The sequence below is a fragment of the Salvelinus fontinalis genome, chromosome 5, assembly GCF_029448725.1.
Source record: "Salvelinus fontinalis isolate EN_2023a chromosome 5, ASM2944872v1, whole genome shotgun sequence".
NCBI lineage: Eukaryota > Metazoa > Chordata > Actinopteri > Salmoniformes > Salmonidae > Salvelinus > Salvelinus fontinalis.
In genome coordinates, this window is record NC_074669.1 from 52,114,509 (window position 1) to 52,142,431 (window position 27,923).

The 27,923-nt window shown below is 42.1% G+C and overlaps 1 protein-coding gene and 1 pseudogene across 1 annotated transcript; both read left to right on the forward strand.

Moving 5' to 3' along the window:
* Nucleotides 1-28: 28 nt before the first annotated feature.
* Nucleotides 29-2,229, forward strand: LOC129854796 (uncharacterized). Its single transcript, XM_055921944.1, has 3 exons — nt 29-131; nt 573-1,166; nt 1,508-2,229. The coding sequence occupies exons 2-3, from the start codon at nt 579-581 to the stop codon at nt 1,742-1,744; spliced, it is 825 nt and encodes a 274-aa protein (XP_055777919.1). The 5' UTR covers nt 29-131; nt 573-578; the 3' UTR covers nt 1,745-2,229.
* A 326-nt stretch (nt 2,230-2,555) lies between these two features.
* Nucleotides 2,556-27,920, forward strand: LOC129856110 (uncharacterized; annotated as a pseudogene).
* Nucleotides 27,921-27,923: the final 3 nt, after the last annotated feature.

Sequence of the window (27,923 nt, forward strand, 5' to 3'; positions counted from 1 at the left end):
AGTCCCTCCTGCTGTTACCTAGGCAACTATCAGTCAATTGCATAAGTCTTGAATAACCAGTCTAGCAGTGGCAGACAAGTCACCACATCTTCAGAAAGTAGTGGAGAGGGAGGCCACACAACGTAAATAAGGTACTAACTTCAATTGTCTGTGGGTCTGTGTGTGAGTGTATGTATGTTAGTGTGTGTGTCCGTGCTTGCGTCTGTGGGTCTGTGTGTGAGTGTATGTATGTTAGTGTGTGTCCGTGCTTGCGTGTGCATAGGGTTTATCTATGCAAAGGCGTGATACGAACATTATTATCTGTTGGTGGGTGTTATTAGCAACCGACTTGTTTGGAAACCGTTTTTTGATATTGGTTTTAACACTTTACTTTGATGCCTGAATTTCTCTTCCTCTCTCTCGCTCTCTTTCTCTCTCTCTCTCTCTCTCTCTCTCTCTCTCTCTCTCTCTCTCTCTCTCTCTCTCTCTCTCTCTCTATCCTCCCTTTCTCTCTCTCTATCTCTCTCTCTCTGTCTCTCTCTCTCTCTGTCTCTTTCTCTATCTCTCCATCCCATCTTTTATCATCCCTACAGTTCAAGATGGTGCGGTCTGTCAGAGAAGAAGGTAGTCAGCTGAGCACCATACAAGACCTGAAGGACTCTGGCTTCGGCCGTCCTCCCCCCCGACACGGCCTCAAACTCCTTTTCTGGTTCGCCAACGAGTGTGTGGCGTTCAATCACCACGGCAACATGCTGGTACAGTGCCACCCTGAGAGAGGTGACTTCGGCTTCCACTACTTTGGCAATTTCGAGGAGATTCTCCCAGTTCTATCGCGAGACCGCCGGGAAAGATACTTCGAGGTGGGCAACCTGAACACAGAGACCTATTCCAAAGCCGAGGACCTACCGGACTACGTGAGCCAGGACTACGGGCTTTCCCTGGGCTACCGCCAATGCAACAAGGACCGCATCATCATCAGGCTGAAGCATAGGGATGTGACGGCCACCTATGTCACAGAGCACAAGGAGGATGGCGGCCGGGGGGAGTTTGACTCCGAACGCACCCACCTTGTAAATCCGGATTTGATCCGCATCATCCGGGACCCTGAGCTGGAGCTAGCGACATTCCTGGACCAGACGGGCTACATGGGGCTGTCGCTGAGAGAGCGCCTCCTCAGAGCTTTCAAGGTCTTTATCTTGTTTGTGTCTTCTTAATGATCGCTTCTATTATTCTGAGCATCTCTGGGAATTTGTAGAGAGACACGTCTGATGTTAGCCATTGTGCGTTTATAGGTTAGGTCATAGGTCATATACTAAATACAATAGTTATATTATTATATAAATAGTAAAATAGTTATGCTACAAATAGTATGTTATCATTTCCAACAGATTATATATTATCTGTTTAAAAACATGAATGGAAACTTTCTTTCTATGATTATTTTTTGTAAAAATCAAAGAAGAAATACGTCTCTTGTCGTTGTTTCATTATAGCAAACAATGTCATCTCTGTTGTCGTTTCATTACAGAAAAACCCGGATGTCATCTCGTGGGAGTATGACTCCGAACCTTCCCAACCCTCAGAACGATCTGGTTCAGACCATAACACTTGGGATCTGGAGCAGGACCAGACCTCTTCCCAGACGGGACTATCACAAAGAAAACGGTGCACCAGATCTTGCAAAGTCTTTAGTGTCTTTGTAGTCATCCTAATGGTTCTCCTGGCCATCACTTTGATTGTTTTGGTCATCTTAGGGAAGTTGTAGAGATAGCAGTCATCGTAGCCGTTGTGCTGCGGTTGGTCCATCAGGGTTGGGGTCAATTCCATGTCAACTCAGTCAATTCAGGAAGTAAACAGAAATTACAACTTTTCCGAACAGAAAAGCTTTGGGAAATGACTGAATTGAAATCTAATTGACCCTAACCCTGACGGCCGTAGATCATAAATGAAATAGTTGTATTATTATGTTTTATGATTATGTTAACTCAATACTTATAACACATTACTCTTGTATGTCTTTCTGCTCTTGTCTCTTCTCACTGGCACTGATTTTTCACGTATTTTCCTTCCAAAGACTGTGATATGTGGTTGTCGTTACATTCTTTAGGTGAATGCACTGACTGTTAGTCGCTTTGGTAAAGAGTGTCTGTTAACTTACTAAAATATGAAATGTAATGTTATTTTTTAAATATTTTTGTAATCAATAAGATAACGGTTTAGAATAAAATACAAAGAAGGCAAGTTGTATAATTTGCCTTTATTTCACCTCCGTGATATATTTCTGTTCTTTATACAAATAGGGAACAGGAACCTCTCTAAAACACACACACACACACACACACACACACACACACACACACACACACACACACACACACACACACACACACACACACACACACACACACACACACACACACACACACACACACACACACACACACACACACACACACACACACACACACACACACACACACACACACACACACACACACACACACACACACTACATAAACACTTGACCTTTGTCACCTCATTGTCATTTGGACTGAAGTCAGAGCATCACTGAGACAGACAGCATACAAAGAAATCGGCAGACTATACACACAGTACCCGCTATTATCATCATCATTGAGATATGGAAATAGAAGAGGACATCTATGCCAATGTAGAGGAGATCAGTGTGAAAGGCTGTGATGATCTGGCTGCAGGTTATGAGACTTTACACCAGAGTCCACAGGCTGGAACAAGTAAGTGTGTTTTACGGATTCTTACTGAGAGTTATGACTTTGACTGTCACACACACACTCTTTTGATCATAAATAAGAATGTGTAAACCAGACCTACAATAAGAGCTGCTCTAAAGAGTCCAAAGACATGGCAGATTCACACGTAGGTGACAGTTCTGAGGGAATGGTGGATGGAATCTGGATGCTGTGGAATGCGCTGTAGAAATGGTAAAACTATCTTGGGAAGAGACTACAGTGAAAATATGAATAACCTTTAGAGGGACATATTTCATTGATTTACACATTTCCAGCAAAAAAGAACTCGACGGACAATATGAGAGCTTAAACCAAGTTTATTCATCCCAGAGGATCGAACAGCTGTACCGACAAAAACATGTTTACAGAATTGGTGGTATATGTACCCCACTTTGGTTAGAGTCTCCTCCTTCTCGCTAAACATTGTATCTTTATTGCTAGGCAGGAAAGTAAGTGATACGGGCAATAAACGGTTTCTCTTTTAACGTGACCTGACCTGACCTCGGCCCCCTTATCCACGGCTCTCTCCCTATAAGGACACAAGGCGAGACCCAAATGCAGACACAGGAAGCAGATGGTTGTGCTCCGATATTTATTATAATCCAAGGGCTAGGCAAAAGGTAGGTCGGGGCCAGGCGTGAGTTCATAAACCGGGTCGGAGTCCAAAACAGTACCAGACGAAGGGCAGTCTCGAGGTCAGGCCAGGCAGGGGTTCAGTAACCAGATCTGAGTCCAAACAGTACAAGGGGATAGGTAGGCTTGAAGACAGAAGAGGCAGAGTGGTCAGGCAGGCAGGTTCGGAGTCAGGACAGGCAAGGGTCGAAACCAGGAGGACTAGAACCAAAAGAGACTGGGAAAGAATAGGATCAAGGAAACCGCTGGTTGACTTGGCAAACAAGACAAACTGGCACAGAGAGACAGGAAACACAGGGATAAATACACCAGGGATAGTAATCAACACCTGGAGGGGGTGGAGACAATCACAAGGACAGGTGAAACAGATCAGGATGTGACACTCCCTCTTATCAATGCCTGCCACATGCAATCGTTCTCCCTGCACTCAGTACATTCCAAGCTTCATTGCACCCACCATAACCCTTCCTCCTACCAATAACCTCTGGTGTAGACCCTAGACTATGGCACCCCTCATGTCTCTATTATAACTAATGATTAATAATATTTAAAGTTTAGCAATCTGAACCCATCACTGCTTATCTAAGCGTACCTCTCGAGCTGTCTGTATCCTCCTCTCCTGACTCTTTAAAAAATATTCATAAACTAAATATGCTTTTCTGCTTCTCTGCTAAAATCTGAGTAAAAGATTGAAATGAATTTCAGTCTTATTCAGTACATTTAGTAATTGCTTATTTTTCTAAAGTCTACCAACCTTGCCAGCATGCGTGCCAGCTTAGTTAGACGAGCTAGCTACTCTAACTGAAATGGCTTCTTGGTAGCTAGTTATGAGGTTTGGAGATTGGAAACCAATCTCGGCTAGCTAAAGCCGACTTCATAAAATTGCTAGGTGGCTAGCAGTATCATAGAGAAACAACAATAACAAATGTACAATTTAAATGATATACTTTTTTACATGACAAATCTGAGGGGGCATGGTACCTCTGGTTTGAATTTATTTTCAGTCATGTGAAAGTGTGACTGAGTTGAGGAAGACATAATTATTGTTGACCACAGCATCAATTCCTCATTGTATCAGAGTAGCCTTGGTTTGTGAGGTAGAATAGAATAGATAGGACGAGGTCAGGTGTATGTAACCGCTTGTTTCTCTACACCTGCAGGACTGAACCATGAGAATCAAAACTGTCAGCCTTACAAGCTGGCTACAGTTTCTCTGGGACTGCTGTGTGTTCTCCTACTAACCACAGTCATAGGTCTCTCTGTGCCATGTGAGTATTCCATTCTCACATGTTGGACTTTAGGTTGAGTGCAGTTATGCGTGTGTAAGAAAGTTAACAACAGAAGGATAACAGCTCTCTCTTCCGTCACAGATGACGATGACTACACTCATTATCTCCTAACAGCCAACCACACCACAGAGAAGAAAGAGCTTCAGACTAGTTATGAAAACCTGACTAAAGAGAAAGAACAGTTGGAGAGGGAGAGAGACCAGTTACTGATCAGTTATAACAGCTTGGCTAAAGAAAGAGACCAGTCACAAACTCATAATATCAACTTAACTAGAGAGAGAGATGGGTTACAAAGGAAAATTTCAGAGCAGGAGAAAAAGATATCAGAAGAACTGGGTGAGTATCATTTCCATGATAATAACTGTGAATTTGAGCTGATTATGACATGTTGACAAATTATTTTCTGTGCGTTTGACTATATTGATCACTGTGCTTTCTTTCTGCAGGATGCTGTCCTGACGGTTGGAGGAGATTCGGATCTAGCTGTTATTACCTTTCAACAGAGAGTAAAACTTGGACTGAGAGCAGAGCCGACTGTATAAGGGGAGGAGCAGACCTGGTGATTATAAACAGCAGAGAGGAACAGGTGAGAGAGCGGAGGAGCAGAAACAAAGGGGGACATAACGAATAAGAGAGAAACAGAGAGAGAGACACGCAAACAGACAGACAGACAGACAGACAGACAGACAGACAGACTAAACATACCAACTATGTTATTTCCAGGTGTTTCTAAACACAATGGGAAAAGATGTGCACTTCTGGATTGGTCTGACTGACTCAGAGATGGAAGGGTTCTGGAAATGGGTGGATGGAACAACATCAACAACAACGTGAGTAATATTTACTTCTTGTAGTTTATTTTTGAAGCGTATTGTTTCTTAAATTAATATCATGTTGATATCATGTTCTGCTGAACTGGTTCTTAGGTTCTGGAGAAGAGGAGAGCCAAATAATACCGACGGGGAGGAGGATTGTGTGGTATTCAACAGGTTTATTAATCTGTCTTGGTACTGGGAAATTATTCAGTCATGGAATGACCAGCCTTGCTCAGTGAGTACTCAATGGGTATGTGAGAGCAGACCTAAATAAAGTGTCATAACATGACAAATCCATCCACAATAGGAGAATAATATCTGATTTCCCTTTTGAGTTAGCAATTGTATTATCACAGATTACTGTTGAAGTGTAATTTCAATCTATTACAACATTAGTTATGATTAGTAATGATTGTTGTTATGATTTGTAATGATTGAATTAATATAATATAGAATCGCTTATAACGAACCATAGTATTATGAATGAGAAACTTTAACCTGAAAGCTAATGTAGTGAATTCACATGCAGGGTCAAATCTAATCTAATCATCTAACAGTGAACTGTGAACAAGGCAAGTGCCATCAGATGGGATGATAATTATAGGCTACTTACTAATTCATTTTAGCTCCTAGTGGATGATATTAAATACATATTTTGAAAGCTAACAGAACAGAAATGTTTTAATTTTATTGTACATTGCAGGCATAATTTCTCTGTCCATGTGATACATATTATAAATTATTTTAAACCAAAGTGAAAATACAACTGTTATGGTATTTTATTCCCCATTGAATATTGTTGTGTATCTTTATATGGATGTTGGGGAACAGAGCCCCCCCACACGCACACACACTCTCTCTCTCTCTCTCTCTCTCTCTCTCTCTCTCTCTCTCTCTCTCTCTCTCTCTCTCTCTCTCTCTCTCTCTCTCTCTCTTTCTCTTTCTCTATTCAATTCAAGGGGCTTAATTGGCATGGGAAACGTGTTAACATTGCCAAAGCAAGTGAGGTAGATAATATACAAAAGTGAAATAAACAATAAAAATTAACAGTAAACATTACACATACAGAAGTTTCAAAACAATAAAGACATTATACATGTCATATTATGTATATATACAGTGTTGTAACAATGTACAAATGGTTAATTAAAGTACACAAGGGAAAATAAATAAGCATAAATATGGGTTGTATTTACAATGGTGTTTGTTCTTCACTGGTTGCCCTTTTCTTGTGGCAACAGGTCACAAATCTTGCTGCTGTGATGGCACACTGTGGAATTTCACCCAGTAGATATGGGAGTTTATCAAAATTGGGTTTGTTTTCGAATTCTTTGTGGATCTGTGTAATCTGAGGGAAATATGTGTCTCTAATATGGTCATACATTGGGCAGGAGGTTAGGAAGTGCAGCTCAGTTTCCACCTCATTTTGTGGGCAGGGTGCACATAGCCTGTCTTCTCTTGAGAGCCATGTCTGCCTACGGCGGCCTCAATAGCAAGGCTATGCTCACTGAGTCTGTACATAGTCAAAGCTTTCCTTAAGTTTGGGTCAGTCACAGTGGTCAGGTATTCTGCCACGGTTGTCACGTTCCTGACCTATTTATGTTAGTTTTTGTGTGTTAGTTGGTCAGGACGTGAGGTTGGGTGGGCATTCTATGTTATCTGTTTCTATGTTGGTTTTGGTTTGCCTGGTATGGCTCTTGATTAGAGGCAGGTGGTTTGCGTTTGCCTCTAATTAAGAGTCATATTTAGGTAGGGCATTCTCACTGTTTGTTTGTGGGTGATTGTCTCCTGTGTCCGTATGTCTGTTCGTACCACATGGGACTGTAGCGTTTGTTTGTTTCGTTTTCGTTTCGATGTCGTCTGTTTCCTGTACGTAAGTTTATGTTTAGTTATGTAAGTTTATGTTCAGGTCTCGTCAACGTCGTTTTGTTATTTTGTAGTTTTGAAAGTGTTTGTTTCGTTTCGTGTTTGCCATCATCGTTATTAAATAAAAGATGGCTTATTTCCCAAAGCCTGCGTTTTGGTCTTCAGATCCCTCTCTCCTCACCTCGTCCGAGGATGAGGAGAGCGTCACCCGTTACAACGGTGTACTCTCTGTTTAGGGCCAAATAGCATTCTAGTTTGCTCTGTTTTTTTGTTAATTCTTTCCAATGTGTCAAGTAATTATCTTTTTGTTTTCTCATGATTTGCTTGGGTCTAATTGTGCTGCTGTCCTGGGGCTCTGTGGGGTGTGTTTGTGTTTGTGAACAGAGCCCCAGTACCAGCTTGCTTAGGGGACTCTTCTCCAGGTTCATCTCTCTGTAGGTGATGGCTTTGTTATGGAAGGCTTGGGAATCGCTTCCTTTTAGGTGGTTGTAGAATTTAACGGCTCTTTTCTGGATTTTGATAATTAGTGGGTATCGGCCTAATTCTGCTCTGCATGCATTATTTGATGTTCTACGTTGTACAGGGAGGATATTTTTGCAGAATTCTGCATGCAGAGTTTCAATTTGGTGTTTGTCCCATTTTGTGAATTGGTTGGTGACAGGACCCCAGACCTCACAACCATAAAGGGCAATGAGCTCAATTACTGATTCAAGTATTTTTAGACAGATCCTAATTGGTATGTTGAATTTTATGTTCCTTTTGATGGCATGGAATGCCTTCTCTCTCTCTCACACACACACACACACAGAGTGTATACACATTTATTTCACCTCATTGCAATTTGGACTGTAAGGACATTCAGAGCATCGATGAGACAGACAGCATACAAAGACAGAGACAGAGAAACAGAGACTATACACACAGTACCAGGTATCATCATCATTGAGATATGGACATAGAAGAGGACATCTATGCCAATGTTGAGGAGACCAATGTGAAAGACTGTAATGATCTGGCTGCAGGTTACGAGACTTTACACCAGAGTCCAACAGGCTGGAACAAGTAAGTGTGTTTACAGACAACGGCTCTGTGAGGATGAATGTCCCAGATGCCAACACCTCAGAATATTCTCCACATGGGCCAACTAGTCATTTAAATCAGTATGATAAATGGTCCCCCTTGGTATGCAACAAGGTCATCTCCATTCAGCTGGGGATCAGCAAAAATACCATCCTGAATGCTCCGAAATCAAACTGACATACAGTTGAAGTCGGAAGTTTACATACACCTTAGCCAAGTACATTTAAACTCAGTTTTTCACAATTCCTGACATTTAATCCAAGTAAAAAGTCCCTGTCTTAGGTCAGTTAGGATCACCACTTTATTTTAAGAATGTGAAATGTCAGAATAATAGTAGAGAGGATGATTTATTTCAGCTTTTATTTCTTTCATCACATTCCCAGTGGGTCAGAAGTTTACATACACTCAATTAGTATTTGGTAGCATTGCCTTTAAATTGTTTAACTTGGGTCAAATGTTTCGGGTAACCTTCCACATGCTTCCCAAATGAAGTTGGGTGAATTTTGTCCCATTCAACCTGACAGAGCTGGTGTAACTGAGTCAGGTTTGTAGGCCTCCTTGCTCGTACACGCTTTTTCAGTTCTGCCCACAAATGTTCTATAGGATTGAGGTCAGGGCTTTGTGATGGCCACTCCAATACCTTGACTTTGTTGTCCTTAAGCCATTTTGCCACAACTTTGGAAGTATGCTTGAGTTCATTGTCCATTTGGAAGACTCATTTGCGGCCAAGCTTTAACTTCCTGACAGATGTCTTGAGATGTTGCTTCAATATAACCACATACTTTTCCTTCCTCATGATGCCATCTATTTTGTGAAGTGCACCAGTCCCTCCTGCAGCAAAGCCCCCCCACAACATGATGCTGCCATCCCCGTTTTTCACGGTTGGGATGATGTTCTTCGGCTTGCAAGCCTCCCCCATTTTCTTCCAAACATAACGATGGTCATTATGACCAAACAGTTCTATTTTTTTCTTTAAAAAATAATAATAATTTTACCCCCTTTTCTCCCCAATTTCGTGGTATCCAATTGTTAGTAGTTACTATCTTGTCTCATCTCTACAACTCCCGTACGGGTTCGGGAGAGTTGATGGTCGAAAGCCATGCGTCCTCCAAAACACAACCCAACCAAGCCGCACTGATTCTTAACACAGCACGCATCCAACCCGGAAGCCAGCCGCACCAATGTGTCGGAGGAAACACCGTGCACCTGGTGACCTGGTTAGCGTGCACTGTGCCCGGCCCGCCACAGGAGTTGCTAGTGCGCGATGAGACAAGGATATCCCTACCGGCCAAACCCTCCCTAACCCGGACGACGCTAGGCCAATTGTGCATCGCCCCATGGACCTCCCGGTTGCGGCCGGCTGCGACAGAGCCTGGGCTCGAGCCCAGAGTCTCTGGTGGCACAGCTAGCACTGCGATGCAGTGCCCTAGACCACTGCGCCACCTGGGAGGCCCAAACAGTTCTATTTTTGTTTCATCAGACCAGAGGACATTTCTCCAAAAAGTACGATCTTTGTCCCAATGTGCAGTTGCAAACCGTAGTCTGGCTTTTTTTATGGTGGTTTTGGGCCAGTGGCTTCTTCCTTTACTGAGCGGGCTTTCAGGTTATGTCGATATAGGACTCGTTTTTACTGTGGATATAGATACTTTTGTACCTGTTTCCTCCAGCATCTTCACAAGGTCCTTTGATGTTTTTCTGGGATTGATTTTCACTTTTCGTACCAAAGTACGTTCATCTCTAGGAGACAGAACGTGTCTTCTTCCTGAGCTGTTGTCACGATGTTCGTAATAATGAATGTCGAACCAAGGCGCAGCATACTTTGAGTTCCACATAATTTTAATGAATAAAGTGAAACTTAAGCAAAGACAAAACAAATAAAGAATAAACGAACCGTGACGACAATGCAGTGATAACAGGCAACTAAACATAAACAATATCCCATAACACACAGGTGGAAAAAATGTAACTTAAGTGTGATCCCCAATTAGAGACAACGATAGCCAGCTGCCTCTAATTGGGAATCACACCAAAACACCAACATAGAAAAAACAAACTAGAACCCCACATATAAAATATAAACTAGACTAAATCCCTAGTCACGGGTTAGGGGGGGGTGTCTAGTGTCGGTGGCGGCTCTGGTGCGGGATGAAGTATCCGCTCATCCCGCGGATCTGCCATTATTGGAGGTGGCTCTGGGGCAGGACGAAGAACCCGCTCAGCTCTCGGATCCCCCATCTTTGGTGGTGGTTCTTGTGCGGGCCGAAGAACCCGCTCATCCCGCGGATCCAGCCATGGACCCAGGCTGAACACTGTACCTGGGTTGGACCTCGGTGCAGAAGAAGGCTCCTGTCTTGGAGCTGGACTGGACGCCATGTTCGGACTGGACATCGGTGCAGAGGAAGGCACCTACCTTGGAGCTGGACTGGACGCTGTGCCTGGACTGGGCACCTGCGCAGAGGAAGACTCTGGCCTTGGAACGGGACTGGACGCCGTGCTCAGACTGGGCATCGGTGCAGGGGAAGGCTCCGGGCCATGGAGCAGAAGGTTCCGGACCCTTGACCGTTGCAGGAGGCTCCGGACCATGGACCGTCTCAGGAGGTTCCTGACCGTGGACCGTCTCAGAAGTATCCGGACCATCTCAGGAGGTTCCGGACTGTGGACCGTCGTTGGAGGTTCCGGACTGTGGACCGTCGTTGGAGGTTCCGGACTGTGAAACGTCGCCGGAAGCTCTGGACTGGGAACTGTCGCCGGAAGCTCTGGACTGGGAACCGTCGCCGGAAGCTCTGGACTGGGAACTGTCACCGGAAGCTCTGGACTGGGGATCATCGCAGGAAGCCTGGTGCGTGGGGCCGGCACTGGTGGTACCGGGCTGGTGACACGCACCTCACGGCGAGCGTGAGGATTAGGCACAGGACGTACTGGACTGGGGAGGCGCACTGGAGGCCTGATGCATGGGGCCGGTACAGGTGTCACCGGGCTGGTGACACGCACCTCAGGGCGAGTGCGGGGAGGAGGCACAGGACGTACTGGACTGGGGAGGCGCACTGGAGGCCTGATGCATGGGGCCGGTACAGGTGTCACCGGGCTGGTGACACGCACCTCAGGGCGAGTGCGGGGAGGAGGCACAGGACGTACTGGACTGGGGACACGCACTTCAGGGAAAGTGCGAGAAGCAGGCACAGGACGTACCTGACTGGGAAGACGCACTTGGGAGACCTGGGAGACCTGGTGGGAGACCTGGTGCGTATAGCCGGCATCAATGGTACCGGTTCGATGACACACCTCGCCCGGCAAGTGCGAGGAGCTGGCACAGGACGTACTGGGCTTTGAAGGCGCACTGGAGACACGGTGCGTAGAAGAGATCTGGAGCGTAAAGCTGGCACAACGTGTCCTGGACAGATGACAAACTTCGCACGGCAAGTGCGGGGAGCTGGCACAGGAAGTACCTGTATGTGGAGGCGCACTGGAGACATGGTGCGTAGAACCGGCACACATTTTACCGGAACGATGACACTCTCCTCAAAACGAGTGCGGAGAGCTGACACAGGTGGCATCGGACGTCTAACACGCTCCTCAGGGCGACTGTCTTGCCTCTCCAGCCAAACCAACAGCTCTCTCCATCATCACCAAACCATCATCACTCTCCTCAACTTTCGCCACCCACCCCTCGCTCAATCTGTCCCAATATTCCTCCTCGGTCTCTGACTCACCCCTCAGCATCGCCGACCACCCCGTGTACCACCCCGTGTGTACCACCCCGTGTGCCCCCCCCCCCCCCCCCCAAAAAAGATTTGGGCTGTCTTTTGGGCTTGCTTCGTGGCCGCGAACCCTGGCGTCGTCGCTGTCCTTCCCTCACCGCTTGCGTCTGCTTCCACAGAAGGCTTTCGTCTCCAGCCATAATTTCCTCCCAAGTCCAGAATGTCTTCTTCTCCTGGGCACGCTGCTTGGTCCTGTTTTGATGGGATATTCTGCCCCACATAGAAAATATAAACTAGACTAAATCCTTAATCACGCCCTGACCTACTCTACCATAGAAAATAAAGGCTTCCTATGGTCAGGACGTGACAGCTGTATGACCGCTGCGTGGTCCCATGGTATTTATACTTGCGTACTATTGTTTGTACAGATGAACGTGGTACCTTCAGGCGTTTGCAAATTCCTTCCAAGGATGAACCAGACTTGTGGAGGTCTACAATTATTTTTCTGAGGTCTTGGCTGATTTCTTTCATTTTTCCCAAGATGTCTGTCACGCCCTGACCATAGAGAGCTGTTTATTCCCTGTTGGTTGGGTCGTGATAGTGACTAGGGTGGGTCATCTAGGTGTTTAATGGTTTATGTTGGCCTGGTATGGTTTCCAATCAGAGACAGCTGTTTATCGTTGTCTCTGATTGGGGATCATATTTAGGCAGCCATTTCCTCTTTGTAATTCGTGGGATCTTGTCTACAGATAGTTGCCTGTGTGCACACCAGTAGCTTCACGTTTCGTTTGTTCTTGTGCTTTATTGTATTGTTTGGGGAGTTTCAATTTATTAAAATATGTGGAACTCTACGCACGCTGCGCCTTGGTCCAATCCTTTCGACGAGCGTGACAATGTCAAGCAAAGAGGCACTGAGTTTGAAGTTAGGCCTTGAAATACATCCACAGGTACACCTCCAATTGACTCAAATGATGTCAATTGGTCTATCAGAAGCTTCTAAAGCCATTACATCATTTTCTGGAATTTTACAAGCTGTTTAAAGGCAGTCAACTTAGCGTATGTAAACTTCTGACCCACTGGAATTGTAATACAGTGAATTATAAGTGAAATAATCTGACTGTAAACAACTGTTGGAAAAATTACTTGTGTCATGCACAAAGTAGATGTCCTAACCGACTTGCCAAAACTATAATTTGTTAACAAGAAATGCGTGGAGTGGTTGAAAAATTAGTTTTAATGACTCCAACCTAAGTGTATGTAAACTTCCGACCTCAACTGTACGTATTTGTAAGTCTGTCACCATATAAAACACACCCAATACTTTTAAAGTTATACTAATAAGTTATGGCATGTACACTATATTTTTTTCTGGCATTGGGGAAACAAACTCCCAAGGATTGGGAGAGAGTGAGTGTGGGCGATATTGACCAATTCATGTGTGGGCGTTTTGAGGGTCAGTGCACGCTGGGTCAAACAGTTGTTGAATCTCAATAGTCTCCTTTCCTTCATCTGAATTAATGAAATATTTTGCTTCCTCTTTCAAAATATAATTTGGTGAATCATGGATAACTCCATTTGAAACGAGTTTCTGTAAATTATTTTTGGTAGAATTTCTATTTTGAAGATTCAAGAAAAATGTTGTGCATTTTTCACAATTTTCCATCCAATTGGCTTTATTTTTGTAATACATTACACTTGATCATTCTTGAATAAGTACCTCCATTTATTTTTGTTTTTTCTCTAACCTATTTTGTGCCTCTATAGTACAGTTTCCATGACCATCTACCTGTGATGTTACTTCCTCTATTTCCTTTATTAGTCTAATGTCTTTTGACCTAAACTGTTTTTGTTTTAATGATGAGTATTGTATTGAATGGCCTCTAAAAGTACATTTGAAAATGTCCCATACAATAAGGGTACTGTCACGGCTGTCATCCTCTTCTTCCTCTGAAGAGGTGTAACAAGGATCGGACCAATACGCAGCGTGGAAGGTATCCATGTTTTAATATAGAAAACTGAACTATGAACACCAATACAAAACAATAAATGTAAACAAACCGTAACAGTCCCGTGTGGCACAAACACTGACACAGGAAACAATCACCCACAAAATACCCAAAGAACATGGCTGCCTAAATATCGTTCCCAATCAGAGACAACGATAAACACCTGCCTCTAATTGAGAACCAATTTAGGCAACCATAGACTTACATAAACACCTATAATGAACACAACCCCATAACTCTACAAAACCCCCCTAGACAGTACAAACACCCTAGACGAGACAAAAACACACAAACCACCCTCGTCACACCCTGACCTAACCAAAATAATAAAGAGAACAAAGATAACTAAGGCCAGGGCGTGACAGGTACCTTATTGCGGTACCTATATTATACAAAAACAATTATACAAAAAAAAGTCATTTATGATCTATTTTGTCTTAGTTAAGAACAAATTGTCATCCAATAGACTTTGATTACATTTCCAGTATCCCCGTCCACGTGGAAATTCTCTAAGAGTTATATGGAGGCCAATTAGATGGTGGTCTGATCGCATTCGGTCTCCTATTAATACTTTTTAAACTTTTGATGCCAGCAAGAACGAGACCAGGAAGTAATGAAGACTGCTAGCTTGATTAAATCTCCTCCATGTATATCTCACTAGGTCAGGGTTTTTCAACCTCCATATATTCACTAGTTCTAATGTATCCATGATCTTTGTGATCTCCTTAAGTGCTTGATGGGGATGGTTTGTAGAATGATTTCCTTCACGATCCATTGAGGTACTTAAAACCACATTATAATCTCCCACCATAGTAATAGATTATTTCGTTGCTTGTGAGCTCAATAGATTTTTATATATACTTTCGAAAAAGTGTTGATCATCATTATTTGGCCCATATACATTAATTAGCCAGGTCTGTTTTTGGTCCAATAGCATATTTAAATAATCCATCTGTTTGCACAATGAGATCAAAATTTGTATTAATTAGTATAATCATCCCTTTTGAGTTTTTTTTGCCCATGACAAAAATATATTTCTCCCTCCCAATCCTTTTCCCACCCAACCTCATCTATATTTGTAGAATGAGTTTCCTGTAAACAATATTTATTATAGTCTTTTTCTTTTAGCCATTTAAAAATGGATCTCCTTTTTGTATGATCTGCTAAGCCATTACAATTATAACTTGCTATACTTATATCCCCACATAATGACAACCAAGTTTCAATTATACTTACCACAACCCATGTTTGTAAACTTACCATTAAAAAGCACCATGATGATTAAGTGTCCATATAGCTGTACCATAATAATTTGCACTGTTAATCGTACTGTAGCTGCAACTTTGTAAACCTCCAATTGTCCTAACATTCCACCCACTAAAGCCTCCCCCCATATCTAGGTCTGTTGTCACTTAGACCATCAGACCATCTCACTGACTCATGACACACCTTTGCGTCCTAAGGCAAACCCTTGGCCGCCAAATGACGTTGGCCAGAGGGAAATATGGGCAGTCCCATGATAACATAATTATCTATGAGGATGCTTAAGAGAACTAACCAAACAACATGGAAAACAGTCCGAAAAAAAAGAGTAATAATAATAGATAATATTAATATAAATAATAACAGCACAATCTTGTACATGCATGCTCATATTTGAAAGGCCGAGCAAGGCTATAAGCATGTCAGCCCAGCCTGCTCAGTTCATTGGATTCAATTGTTCGAAAATAATTTAACAAATTAAGAGAAAACAACCTAAAGATATCGCAACGCAAGACGAGTCCTTTTTTATGTCCATTACATGCAAGAAATATTTCATCTAGTCTTCATTATATCCTGTTATATTCCGACAAAAAAAAACGAAAAAGGAAAAAGGCACATAGATTCTAACTGCCGCAAATGACTGCAAGTAAAAATTCGTCTTAGGCATCACATTATATCCTGTTGTGTTCCTGTTGTATCGCGCCATGGTGGTGCCAGAGCCGACCGCAAGCCAACCCCGGGCACTCCCTTACGGGAAGGCATACCCAAGTTCAACTCACGATCGATTCCGACACAGCCACAGCACGACAGCCAAGAACACATGCAGTACTGGCAATCCAGAGCGAGTAAACCTGTAAATCCAACCCTCTCTCCACCCATACACATTAAGTTTTTTATTCCAGGGTTGTTGCTCTTTCACCTCGGCTGTTTTACACCTAGGCCTATATCATTAGGATCAAGAATATAAAAGGTAGGATAAATAGCTTACATAGAAATATATAATATACATTTCTCTCGCTTAGAGAAGTGCTTCCATAAGCCAATTATTGTATTAGTTCTACCGTTAACTTGAATCAATGTATCCCAGTGTTAACCAGCCTGCCACACAGTAGAGACATCAACCCTGTTGACAATACCTAATCTATCCATTTGCCGGTGTGTATCAGAAGAATAATCATCCTTTACATTTTTATGTTGAGATTTATTTTATAGGGCAATACAAATTATTTTAGGATCGTCTAGGCCTATTCCAAAAGAGAACCTAGGCAGGTTTTAAATGATATAATCCTTTATCCTAGCCCTATAATACATCTATTCATATTTGTTAAGTTTTATCTAAAAAGCTAATCGTTCGGATTCACACGGCGAACAAGGGCCGCACTATAGAACAGCTTTTATGTCGTAATATACTCGACCTCTACAATTTTGACATATCATATTAAACAAAAAAAGACTAAGTTGGTATTTCTAATGTACAATCTTCAAATTAAATACATAAAAAATCATGAAGAAAAAAAAGTCAGCCTTACCCATCCTTGCCTTCCCCTAAATCAAAATCAAATCAAATGTATTTATATAGCCCTTCTTACATCAGCTGATATCTCAAAGTGCTGTACAGAAACCCAGCCTAAAACCCCAAACAGCAAGCAATGCAGGTGTAGAAGCACGGTGGCTAGGAAAAACTCCCTAGAAAGGCCAAAACCTAGGAAGAAACCTAGAGAGGAACCAGGCTATGAGGGGTGGCCAATCCTCTTCTGGCTGTGCCGGGTGGAGATTATAACAGAACATGGCCAAGATGTTCAAATGTTCATAAATGACCAGCATGGTCAAATAATAATAATCACAGTAGTTGTCGAGGGTGCAACAAGTCAGAACCTCAGGAGTAAATGTCAGTTGGCTTTTCATAGCCGATCATTGAGAGTATCTCTACCGCTCCTGCTGTCTCTAGAGAGTTTAAAACAGCAGGTCTGGGACAGGTAGCACGTCCGGTGAACAGGTCAGGGTTCCATAGCCGCAGGCAGAACAGTTGAAACTGGAGCAGCAGCACGGCCAGGTGGACTGGAGACAGCAAGGAGTCATCATGCCAGGTAGTCCTGAGGCATGGTCCTAGGGCTCAGGTCCTCCGAGAGAGAGAAAGAGAGAATTAGAGAGAGCATACTTAAATTCACACAGGACACCGGATAAGACAGGAGAAGTACTCCAGATATAACAGACTGACCCTAGCCCCCTGACACATAAACTACTCCAAGGAGACACTGTGGCCCCATCCGATGATACCCCCGGACAGGGCCAAACAGGCAGGATATAACCCCACCCACTTTGCCAAAGCACAGCCCCCACACCACTAGAGGGATATTTCAACCACCAACTTACCATCCTGAGACAAGGCCGAGTATAGCCCACAAAGATCTCCGCCACGGCACAACCCAAGGGGGAGGGCGCCAACCCCTGATATTACATCCATAAAGTCCAAAGTTCCATATTGCCTGAATAGAAAAATTCAAAGTTCCTCATACCCATTCTCCATTACCATGAATCCAAACATATTTTAAGTCCACATAGCCCACGGTTCCATACTGCATGAATAAAAACATAAATAAAAAAAGTTGTTCATGCAAAAAAAAAGTTTTTGTAAAAAAACAAATTAATCCATATTTATACTGTGTAAATATGCATCGGCGACTACTTCAACAGGAGGTAGCTATCGCTCACAGCCACGTTGTACTCTTCGAGTTCTTGAACATTTGGTTGTTTACATATAATTTATCGACCACTAGACGAACATTCCAAATGCTAAATCTAAATGCTAAATTCTAAACTAAATGCATGCTCTTCAACCGATCGCTGCCCGCACCTGCCTGCCCGTCCAGCATCACTACTCTGGACGGTGCTGATTTACAATATGTGGACATTTACAAATACCTAGGTGTCTGGTTAGACTGTAAACTCTCCTTCCAGACTCACATTAAGCATCTCCAATCCAAAATTAAATCTAGAATCGGCTTTCTATTTCGCAACAAAGCATCCTTCACTCATGCTGCCAAACATACCCTCTTAAAACTGACTATCCTACTGATCCTTGACTTCGGTGATGTCATTTATAAAATATCCTCCAACACTCTACTCAGCAAATTGGATGCAGTCTATCACAGTGCCATCCGTTTTGTCACCAAAGCCCCATATACTACCCACCACTGCGACCTGTATGCTCTCGTTGGCTGGTCCACGCAACATATTCATCGCCAAACCCACTGGCTCCAGGTCATCTATAAGTCTTTGCTAGGTAAAGCCCCGCCTTATTTCAGCTCACTGGTCACCATAACAGCATCCACCCGTAGCACGTGCCCTAGCAGGTATATTTCACTGGGCACCCCCAATGCCAATTCCTCCCTTTCCTTCCAGTTCTCTGCTGCCAATGACTGGAACGAATTGCAAAAATCACTGAAGCTGGAGACTCATATCTCCCTTACCAACTTTAAGCATCAGCTGTCAGAGCAGCTCACAGATCACTGCACCTGTACATAGCCCATCTGTAAATAGCCCATCCATCTACCTCATCCCCATATATATATATTTTTTCCCTTTGCACCCCAGTATCTCTACTTGCACATTCCTCTTCTGCACATCTATCACTCCAGTGTTTAATTGCTAAATTGTAATTACTTCGCCACTAAGGCCTATTTATTGCCTTACCTCCCTAATCTTACCTCATTTGCACACACTGTACATATATTTTCCCCCCCTATTGTGTTATTGACTGTATGTTTGTTTATTCCATGTATAACTCTGTGTTATTGTTTGTGTCGCACTGGTTTGCTTTATCTTGGCCAGGTCACACTTGTAAATGTTAATGTTCTCAACTGGCCTATCTGGTTAAATAAAGGTTAAATATATATATATTTTTAATCTGCTTCTCTGCTTGGAGCCTTTTGAAAGTGGGCTACAGGGCACTATTTCTTGAGGAAATTGTTCATTAATAGAGAATAGGGTGTTCTTCAATTCCCTACCTTGTTGTAACAAGACAATTTTCATTTTGTAGTGGGTCAGCATAGCTACGATCAGACGGGGCCTTCCCTCTGCTCAGCCACCGAAACAGTGAGCTTTTTGTAAATAAATTGTTTCCACCTGTTCGTCCGTCATCTTGAGTTGACGTTTCATTGACGACTTTTTCCTCCTTTGACTGATAGTTTTCGTTTTCATCCTCCTTTATTCCCATTGTAACAATATTATTTTTCATACTTCTGCACTTTAGATCAAGTAATTCGGCTATCATTGTTTTATTATCATACCGCATGCATATGCATGCGATTTATTATTGTGTGTGACTAGGTGCAAGGTCCATTGACCTACATTTTAATCTTGCCTTCAAAGTTACATAAAACATTATTGTGCACTCACAGTAATCTACAGTAAAGCTAATGCAGACATGAAAACACACATAGACCCCAGCAGAGTTCTTATGACAATGTTTGAGTTTGGTTTCCTCAGCCTGAAGAACTCTTGCATGGCAGTCCCTCCCTCTCACCTCTTACTTAGGCAACAATCAGTCATGTCTGCGACTGTCTGTCACAGTCGCAGACTAGTCACCACATCTTCAGAAAGTAGTCACCATAAATAAGGTACTAACTTTAACGTGTCTGTCTGTGAGTGTATGTATGTGCAGTGCTTGACTTAGACTGAAATCGGTAACGGTACTCATTTTGGGTGCTGATACTGTGGTGCAGGAGCTCCACAATACTTTTGAGCAAATATTCTATAAGAGGAACAGGAGCTCAAGAAGTGTGCAAAGCTGCCATCAAGGCAAAGGATGGCTACTTTGAAGAAACTAAAATATAACATGTATTTTGATTTGTTTAACACTTTTTTGGTTACTATATGGTTCCAAATGTGTTATTTCATAGTTGTGATGTCTTCACCATTATTCTACAATGTAGAAAATAGTAAAAATAAAGAAAAACCTCGGAATGAGTAGGTGTGTCCAAACTTTTGACTGGTACTGTAGCTGTTATTACCTTTCAACAGCCGACTGTATAAGGGGAGGAGCAGACCTGGTGATCATAAACAGCAGAGAGGAACAGGTGAGAGAGCGGAGGAGCAGAAACAAAGGGGGAAATAACGAATGAGAGAGAGAAACAGAGAGGGAGAGACACACAGACAGACAGACAGACTAAACATACCAACTATGTTATTTCCAGGTGTTTCTAAACAAAATGGGAAAAGATGTGCACTTCTGGATTGGTCTGACTGACTCAGAGATGGAAGGGTTCTGGAAATGGGTGGATGGAACAACATCAACAACAACATGAGTAATATTTACTTCTTGTAGTTTATTTTTGAAGCGTATTGTTTCTTAAATTAATATCATGTTGATATCATGTTCTGCTGAACTGGTTCTTAGGTTCTGGAGCAGATGAGAGCAAAATAACGCTGATGGGGAGGAGGATTGTGTTGTATTCAACAGGTTTATTGATCTGTCTTGGGACTGGGAAATTATTCAGTCATGGAATGACCAGCCTTGTTCAGTGAGTACCCAATGGGTATGTGAGAGCAGACCTAAAGTGTCATAACATAACAAATCCATCCACAACAGGAGAATAATATCTGATTTCCCTTTTGAGTTAGCAATTGTATTATCACAGATTATTGTTGAAGTGTAATTTAAATCTATTACAACATTAGTTATGATTTGTAATGATTTAATTTATATAATATAGAATTACTTTTGAAGAACCATAGTATTATGAATGTGAAACTCTAACCTGAAAGCTAATGTAGTGAATTGACATGCAGGGTCAAATCTAATCTAAACATCTAACAGTAAACTGTGAACAAGGCAAGTGCCTCAATGTGTTCAATTTGTGGATAACATTAAAGACATATTTTGAAAGCTAACAGAACAGAAATGTTTGAATTGTATTGTACATTGCAGGCATAATTTCTCTGTCCATGTGATACATATTATAAATTGTTTTAAAGCAAAGAGAAAATACAACTGTTATGGTATTTTATTCCCCATTGAATATTGTTGTGTATCTTTATATGGATGTTGGGGAACAGAGCCCCCACCCCCACCTATCTCTCTCTCTGTCTCTGTCTCTCACAAATACACACACACACACATAGAGTGTATACACATTTATTTCCCTTCATTGCAATTTGGACTGTAAGGACATTCAGAGCATCGATGAGACAGACAGCATACAAAGACAGAGACAGAGCAACAGAGACTATACACACAGTACCAGGTATCATCATCATTGAGATATGGAGATAGAAGAGGACATCTATGCCGATGTTGAGGAGATCAGTGTGAAAGACTGTGATGATCTGGCTGCAGGTTACGAGACTTTACACCAGAGTCCAACAGGCTGGAACAAGTAAGTGTGTTTACAGACAATAATGACTGAGAAGTACGTTTTGATATGAGTACACTCCAAACTAAAGGTATTTAAATACATCCGAGTGAGGATGAAAGTCCCAGATCCCGACACCTCAGAATATTCTCCACATGGGCCAAATAGTCATTTAAATCAGTATGATAAATGGTCCCCCGTGTTATGCAACAAGGTCATCTCCATTCAGCTGGGGATCAGCAAAAATAGCAGATGTGTTCAGTGGGCCTAAGGATCAAAGCAGCTTTAAAGAAGTTCTCTGGTTACAACATCAATATCAAGAGGTTTATTATCATCATTAATGAGAAACAGTGAGGCAATTCGTGGAAAGGTTCCTAATTTTTAGAGGGACTTGTTTCAAGCATTATTTTTTTTAAATGTTTATATATAATTTGGATGGAAGTGATAGTAGAGGAGGACAGAAATACATTTGATTTCTGGTTGAACACCACAAGACCCAGTTCCTCTTGGTATAACAGCATTGGTTTGTGAGGTGTATGTAACCACTTGTTTCTCTACATCTGCAGGACTGAAGCATGTGAATCAGAAATCTCAGCCTTGGAGGATGGCTACAGTTTCTCTGGGCCTGCTGTGTGTTGTCTTACTGATTACAGTCATAAGCCTCTCTGTGCACTGTGAGTGTTCAACTCGCATGTACCTGCATGTGTATTTATGTGTGTGTTTGCAAATGTGTGTGCAAGAACGAGTGAGCCAAAAAAAGATTGTTGGTGTGTGCTCTCTTCTCTTTTCAATCACAGATGATGAACAGTATTACGCACTGTCCAGACTCCAGACTTCATACAACAACCTGACCGAGGAGAAATTCCAGCTGCAGAGAACAGTTTCAGAGCAGGAGAAGAAGATATCCGAGCTTGGTAAATATGATGTTGTAAGAATGTGAATGTAGGGGATGATATAATGATCAATAGCAATTGTTCTGTATTATATAATTATAGTATATAATAACTGGTCTGTATAGCTGAATTAGCTGTATTCATCCTCTTTCTATAGGACCCTGTCCTGATGGTTGGAGGAGACTCAGATGTAGCTGTTATTACTTCTCTAATAACAGTAAAACTTGGAGTGAGAGCAGACAAGACTGCAGAGAGAGAGGAGGAGACCTGTTGATCATAAACAGCAGAGAGGAACAGGTGTGTACGTGGGTACATGAGAGAGAGCGAGAGAGATAGAGAGCGAGAGAGAGAGCGAGAGATAGAGAGAGAGCAATAGCGAGAGAAAAAGAGAGAGAGACTACATTTACTGCTTTTCTTGTATGCAGCATTTTCTAAACACATTGGGGGAAAAAATGCATTTCTGGATTGGTCTGACTGACTCAGAGAAGGAAGGGATCTGGAAGTGGGTAGATGGAACAACACCAACACCAACCACAACACAGTGAGTGAAATGCAGAGTAACATGTCAATTACAATGGAGCAGGCAGAGTAACCAATAATCACTTGTTATTCTTCCTGGGTTGACTGTTAACTGAACTGGTTGGTTCTTAGGTTCTGGAGAATAGGAGAGCCAAATAATGCCCAGGAGGGTGAGAACTGTGCAGTCTTCAACAGCTTCAGCGATAACCTGGGAATTATACAATCATGGAATGACCAGCCTTGCTCATTGCTTACCCATTGGGTATGCAACTACACACCTAACGTGTCGTCCTAATAGGCCTACACATCGTGATGGCATCTGCCCACAGGAGAATATCTGAATTCCATTGTTACAGAACTAAGCATCTCCTACAAATTCATGCTGACAAGTCCTGGCAGGAAAACAGATGACCCATAACACATGTTAAAAAAGTCCCGCTAATTAGCTAACGATTAAAATTAACGAAAGCTAACATTGAATCTACGTCAGACGTTAATTCTTCAAATCGGCTGTTTTGGCATATGTTTCAGATCATCTGAACTCCCTTTTGAATTTGCAAAAGCGTTTAGATTTATTTTTCGACATAAAGGTTCATTTCTCCTGCATTTCATTAGTAGCACAAATTGTAGAGACAATTAAAATGAATCTTGACAAAACATTCCAGTTAACTATGACTAACGTGCGCCCTCTACTGACTAGAAAGGCATATAGAAGGTCAAAGCGCAGAACATTACAGTAGTAGCTAGAATTACTTCAGATTGCTTAAGAGAATTGATTGTGTTGTAATATGAGAATGCAACTAAATTGGAAGCTGATGCAACATGTAGGTTCAGTCATAATCTATCCATACAACAGTGGCTTCCACTGTGAACAAGACAGCTGCTTTAAACTGATAATTTCTTTGTCAGATGGAATGATTTTACAAATAAACATTTTAGAAGCTAAAAGATCAGCCATCTTTTCATTTATTGTATCGTGCAAACTGACAATAAAAGTATTAATCATTTGACCTTTGTTCATATGCTTTTTTAGAAATCTGTGTTGTGTTGTCAAAATAACACGCACTCAGAGTCAAGATGTTTAATATAATAATGTCACTTAATCAAATGACATATTCTATCAATAACTATAATGAAGTGAAACAGAGCTTTGTGCTTTAGCAATGCAAACATGGGACCAATTCAATTCCTCTGGTAACTGTGGGATAATCTACTCATGGGATTGGAGGAGAGTGTGTGCACACTGTACTGTACAGTACAGGTGTAGGTGTTGATTCAGGCCAGCGACCTAGCCACTGACCATTCTTGACCATTTTCCCTACGGATCCCAGGCTTGAGCCCCTCCATTTGTGTGGCTATTCTGAATAAAATCTACAAATTGTCCAGTATTTTACTCACCTCAATTAAACAAAAATACAATTATGTTTATTTACATGAATATTGGGGAAAAGAAACCTCTCTCTCTCTCTCTCTCATACATAGAGTGCATACACACGTTTTTCACCTCATTTCAATTGGGACTGTGGAATGAATTCATTCTCAGAGCATCAGTGAGACAGAAGACAAAGAGGGAGAGAGTGATAGAGACCATAGAGTTACACCGTATACATTATACACCAGTTGTTATCATTGAGATATGGAGAAAGAAGGGGACGTCTATAACAATGTAGACGAGGTCAGTGTGAAAGGCTGTGATGATCTGGCTGCTGGTTGTGAGACTTTACACCAGAGTCCACAGGCTGGAACAAGCAAGTGTGTTAACAGATTCTTAAACAGATCTTTATTTATTTATTACGTTTACTTTGCGGGACAAAAACATACATCTGAGAGATACTGAGAAATGATGAGTCACACCAGATTTAGCTAAGACCTATTTTCCATCTGTAGTCCCTGGGCAGGTGAACATCTAATCATGGAAATATTCTATGCAAAACAGACAACCTAAACACATCAGACACTATAAAAAACTGCGACGAGGACATAGGGATATTTTATCAACACAGAGGTCAACACATTGCACTGAGAAAGTGAAACACATTGCTGTTGGATATAAATGGAAATATCTGTGTACTCAAATGAAAGATGTACTACATATGGAGGGGACATGGAGGAGACATATTACTAACACTAACACACTGCTAATACTAAAGGCATGTATAATATTAACACCTGTAATAAGTATGTATGAAACGCTGCAAACGCTGACATGTTTTATAAATCAATAAATCAATCAGAATCATGTTCAAAATCATCATATGTTTTCTTTCTATGTAGTAATGACACATTTCACACAAAACAAATTCCTTTTGAATTGGAACCAAATTATTTCATGGAAATGGTAGTAGAGGACAGAATTGCTGTTACTGTCTGTCTGTGTGTGGTTGAAGACCACAGCATCAGTTCCTCTTGGTATCAGAACAGCATTGGTTTATGAGGGAGAAACTGGTCAGCTGGAAAGACTAAGATAGATACAGTAGGACTAAGTCAGGTGTATATTATATTTGTTCCTCTACACCTGCAGGACTGAAACTTGGGAATCAGAACTGTCAGCCTTACAGACTGGCATCAGTTTCTCTGGGACTGCTGTGTGTTATCTTGCTGACCGCAGTCACAAGACCACATTCTTATCGGCAGACTCAACAGCCTTGGTTTCTCAAATGACTGCCTCGCCTGGTTCACCAACTATTTCTCAGACAGAGTTCAGTGTGTCAAATCGGAGGGCCTGTTGTCCGGACCTCTGGCAGTCTCTATGGAGGTGCCACAGTGTTCAATTCTCGGGCTGACTCTTTTCTCTGTATATATCAATGATGTCGCTCTTGCTGCTGGTGATTCTCTGATCCACCTCTACACAGACGACACCATTCTGTATACCTCTGACCCTTCTTTGGATACTGTGTTAACTAACCTACAGATGAGTTTCAATGCCATACAAATCTCCTTCCGTGGCCTCCAACTGCTCTTAAATGCAAGTAAAACTAAATGCATGCTCTTCAACCGATCGCTGCCCGCACCTGCCCGCCTGTCCAGCATCACTACTCTGGACGGTTCTGACTTAGAATATGTGGACAACTACAAATACCTAGGTAAACTCTTATTCCAGACTCACATTAAGCATCTCCAATCCAAAATTAAATCTAGAATCAGCTTCCTATTTCGCAACAAAGCATCCTTCACTCATGCTGCCAAACATACCCTCGTAAAACTGACTATACTACTGATCCTTGACTTCAGCGATGTCATTTACAGAATAGCCTCCAAAACTCTACTCAGCAAATTGGATGCAGTCTATCACAGTGCCATCCGTTTTGTCACCAAAGCCCCATATACTACCCACCACTGCGACCTGTATGCCCTCGTTGGCTGGCCCTGGCTTCATATTCATCGCCAAACCCACTGGCTCCAGGTCATCTATAAGTCTTTGCTAGGTAAAGCCCCGCCTTATCTCAGCTCACTGGTCACCATAACAGAACCCACCCATAGCACACGCTCCAGCAGGTATATTTCACTGGTCACCTCCAAAGCCAAATCCTACTTTGGCCGCCTTTCCTTCCAGTTCTCTGCAGCCAATGACTGGAACGAATTGCGAAAATCACTGAACCTGGAGACTCATATATCCCTCTCTAACTTTAAGCACCAGCTCACAGATCACTGCACCTGTAAATAGCCCATCCAACTACCTCATCCCCATACTGTTATTTATTTTTTGCTCCTTTGCACCCCGGTATCTCTACTTGCACATTCATCTTCTGCACATCTATCACTCCAGTGTTTAATTGCTAAATTGTAATTATTTCGCCACTATGGCCTATTTATTGCCTTACCTCCCTTATCTTACCTCATTTGCACACACTGTATATAGACTTTTCTATTGTATTATTGACTGTATGTTTGTTTATTCCATGTGTTGTTGTTTGTGTCGCATTGCTTTGCTTTATCTTGGCCAGGTCGCAGATGTAAATGAGAACTTGTTCTCAACTGGCCTACCTGGTTAAATAAAGGTGAAAAAAATAATATATATGTCTCTCTGTACACTGTGAGTATTCAACATTCACAGGTGGTAGGGTTTTTCTGTGTGTAAAGAAACATAATATGATCAATTTGTTCTCTGTTCCATCACAGATGGCGATGACAACAATCAACTGTCCAGAAGTCTTTCTCTTCTAACTGCCAACCATACTTCAGAGAAGGAAGAACTAGTTACGAAAACCTGACTAAGGAGAGAGACCAGCTGGAGACTTCTTTCAACGTCTTGAATAAAGACAGGGACCAGTTACAGGCCCATTTTAACACCTTGGCTGAAGGGAAATACCAGTTACAAAGGACAATGGCAGAGCTTGGAAAGAAAGATCTCAGAATGAACTTGAGTTTGAATTTGAGTTGATGTGAAAAAAGTATTATGATTTATTGAAGTTATATGACTGTATTGACAGATATGCTTTCCTTCTGCAGGATGCTGTCCTGTCAGTTGGAGGTGATTCAAGTCTAGCTGTTATTACCTCTTTAAAAATACAAATGGATTGTGTAGATTCTTGGATCTTCTACTAAATGCTGAAGACTTAATATAATCTTCCTCTTAACTTGTTGGTTCGTAGGTTCTGGAGACAAGGACAGCCAGATATTAATCTGGGTAGTGAGGATTGTGTGGTATTTAACAGTTTCAATAATTCACCCTACTTTGGATCTATTCAGTCATGGAGTGACAAGCCCTGCTCATAAACTAATCAATGGGTATGCGAGAGCACAGTGAACGTGTCATAATGT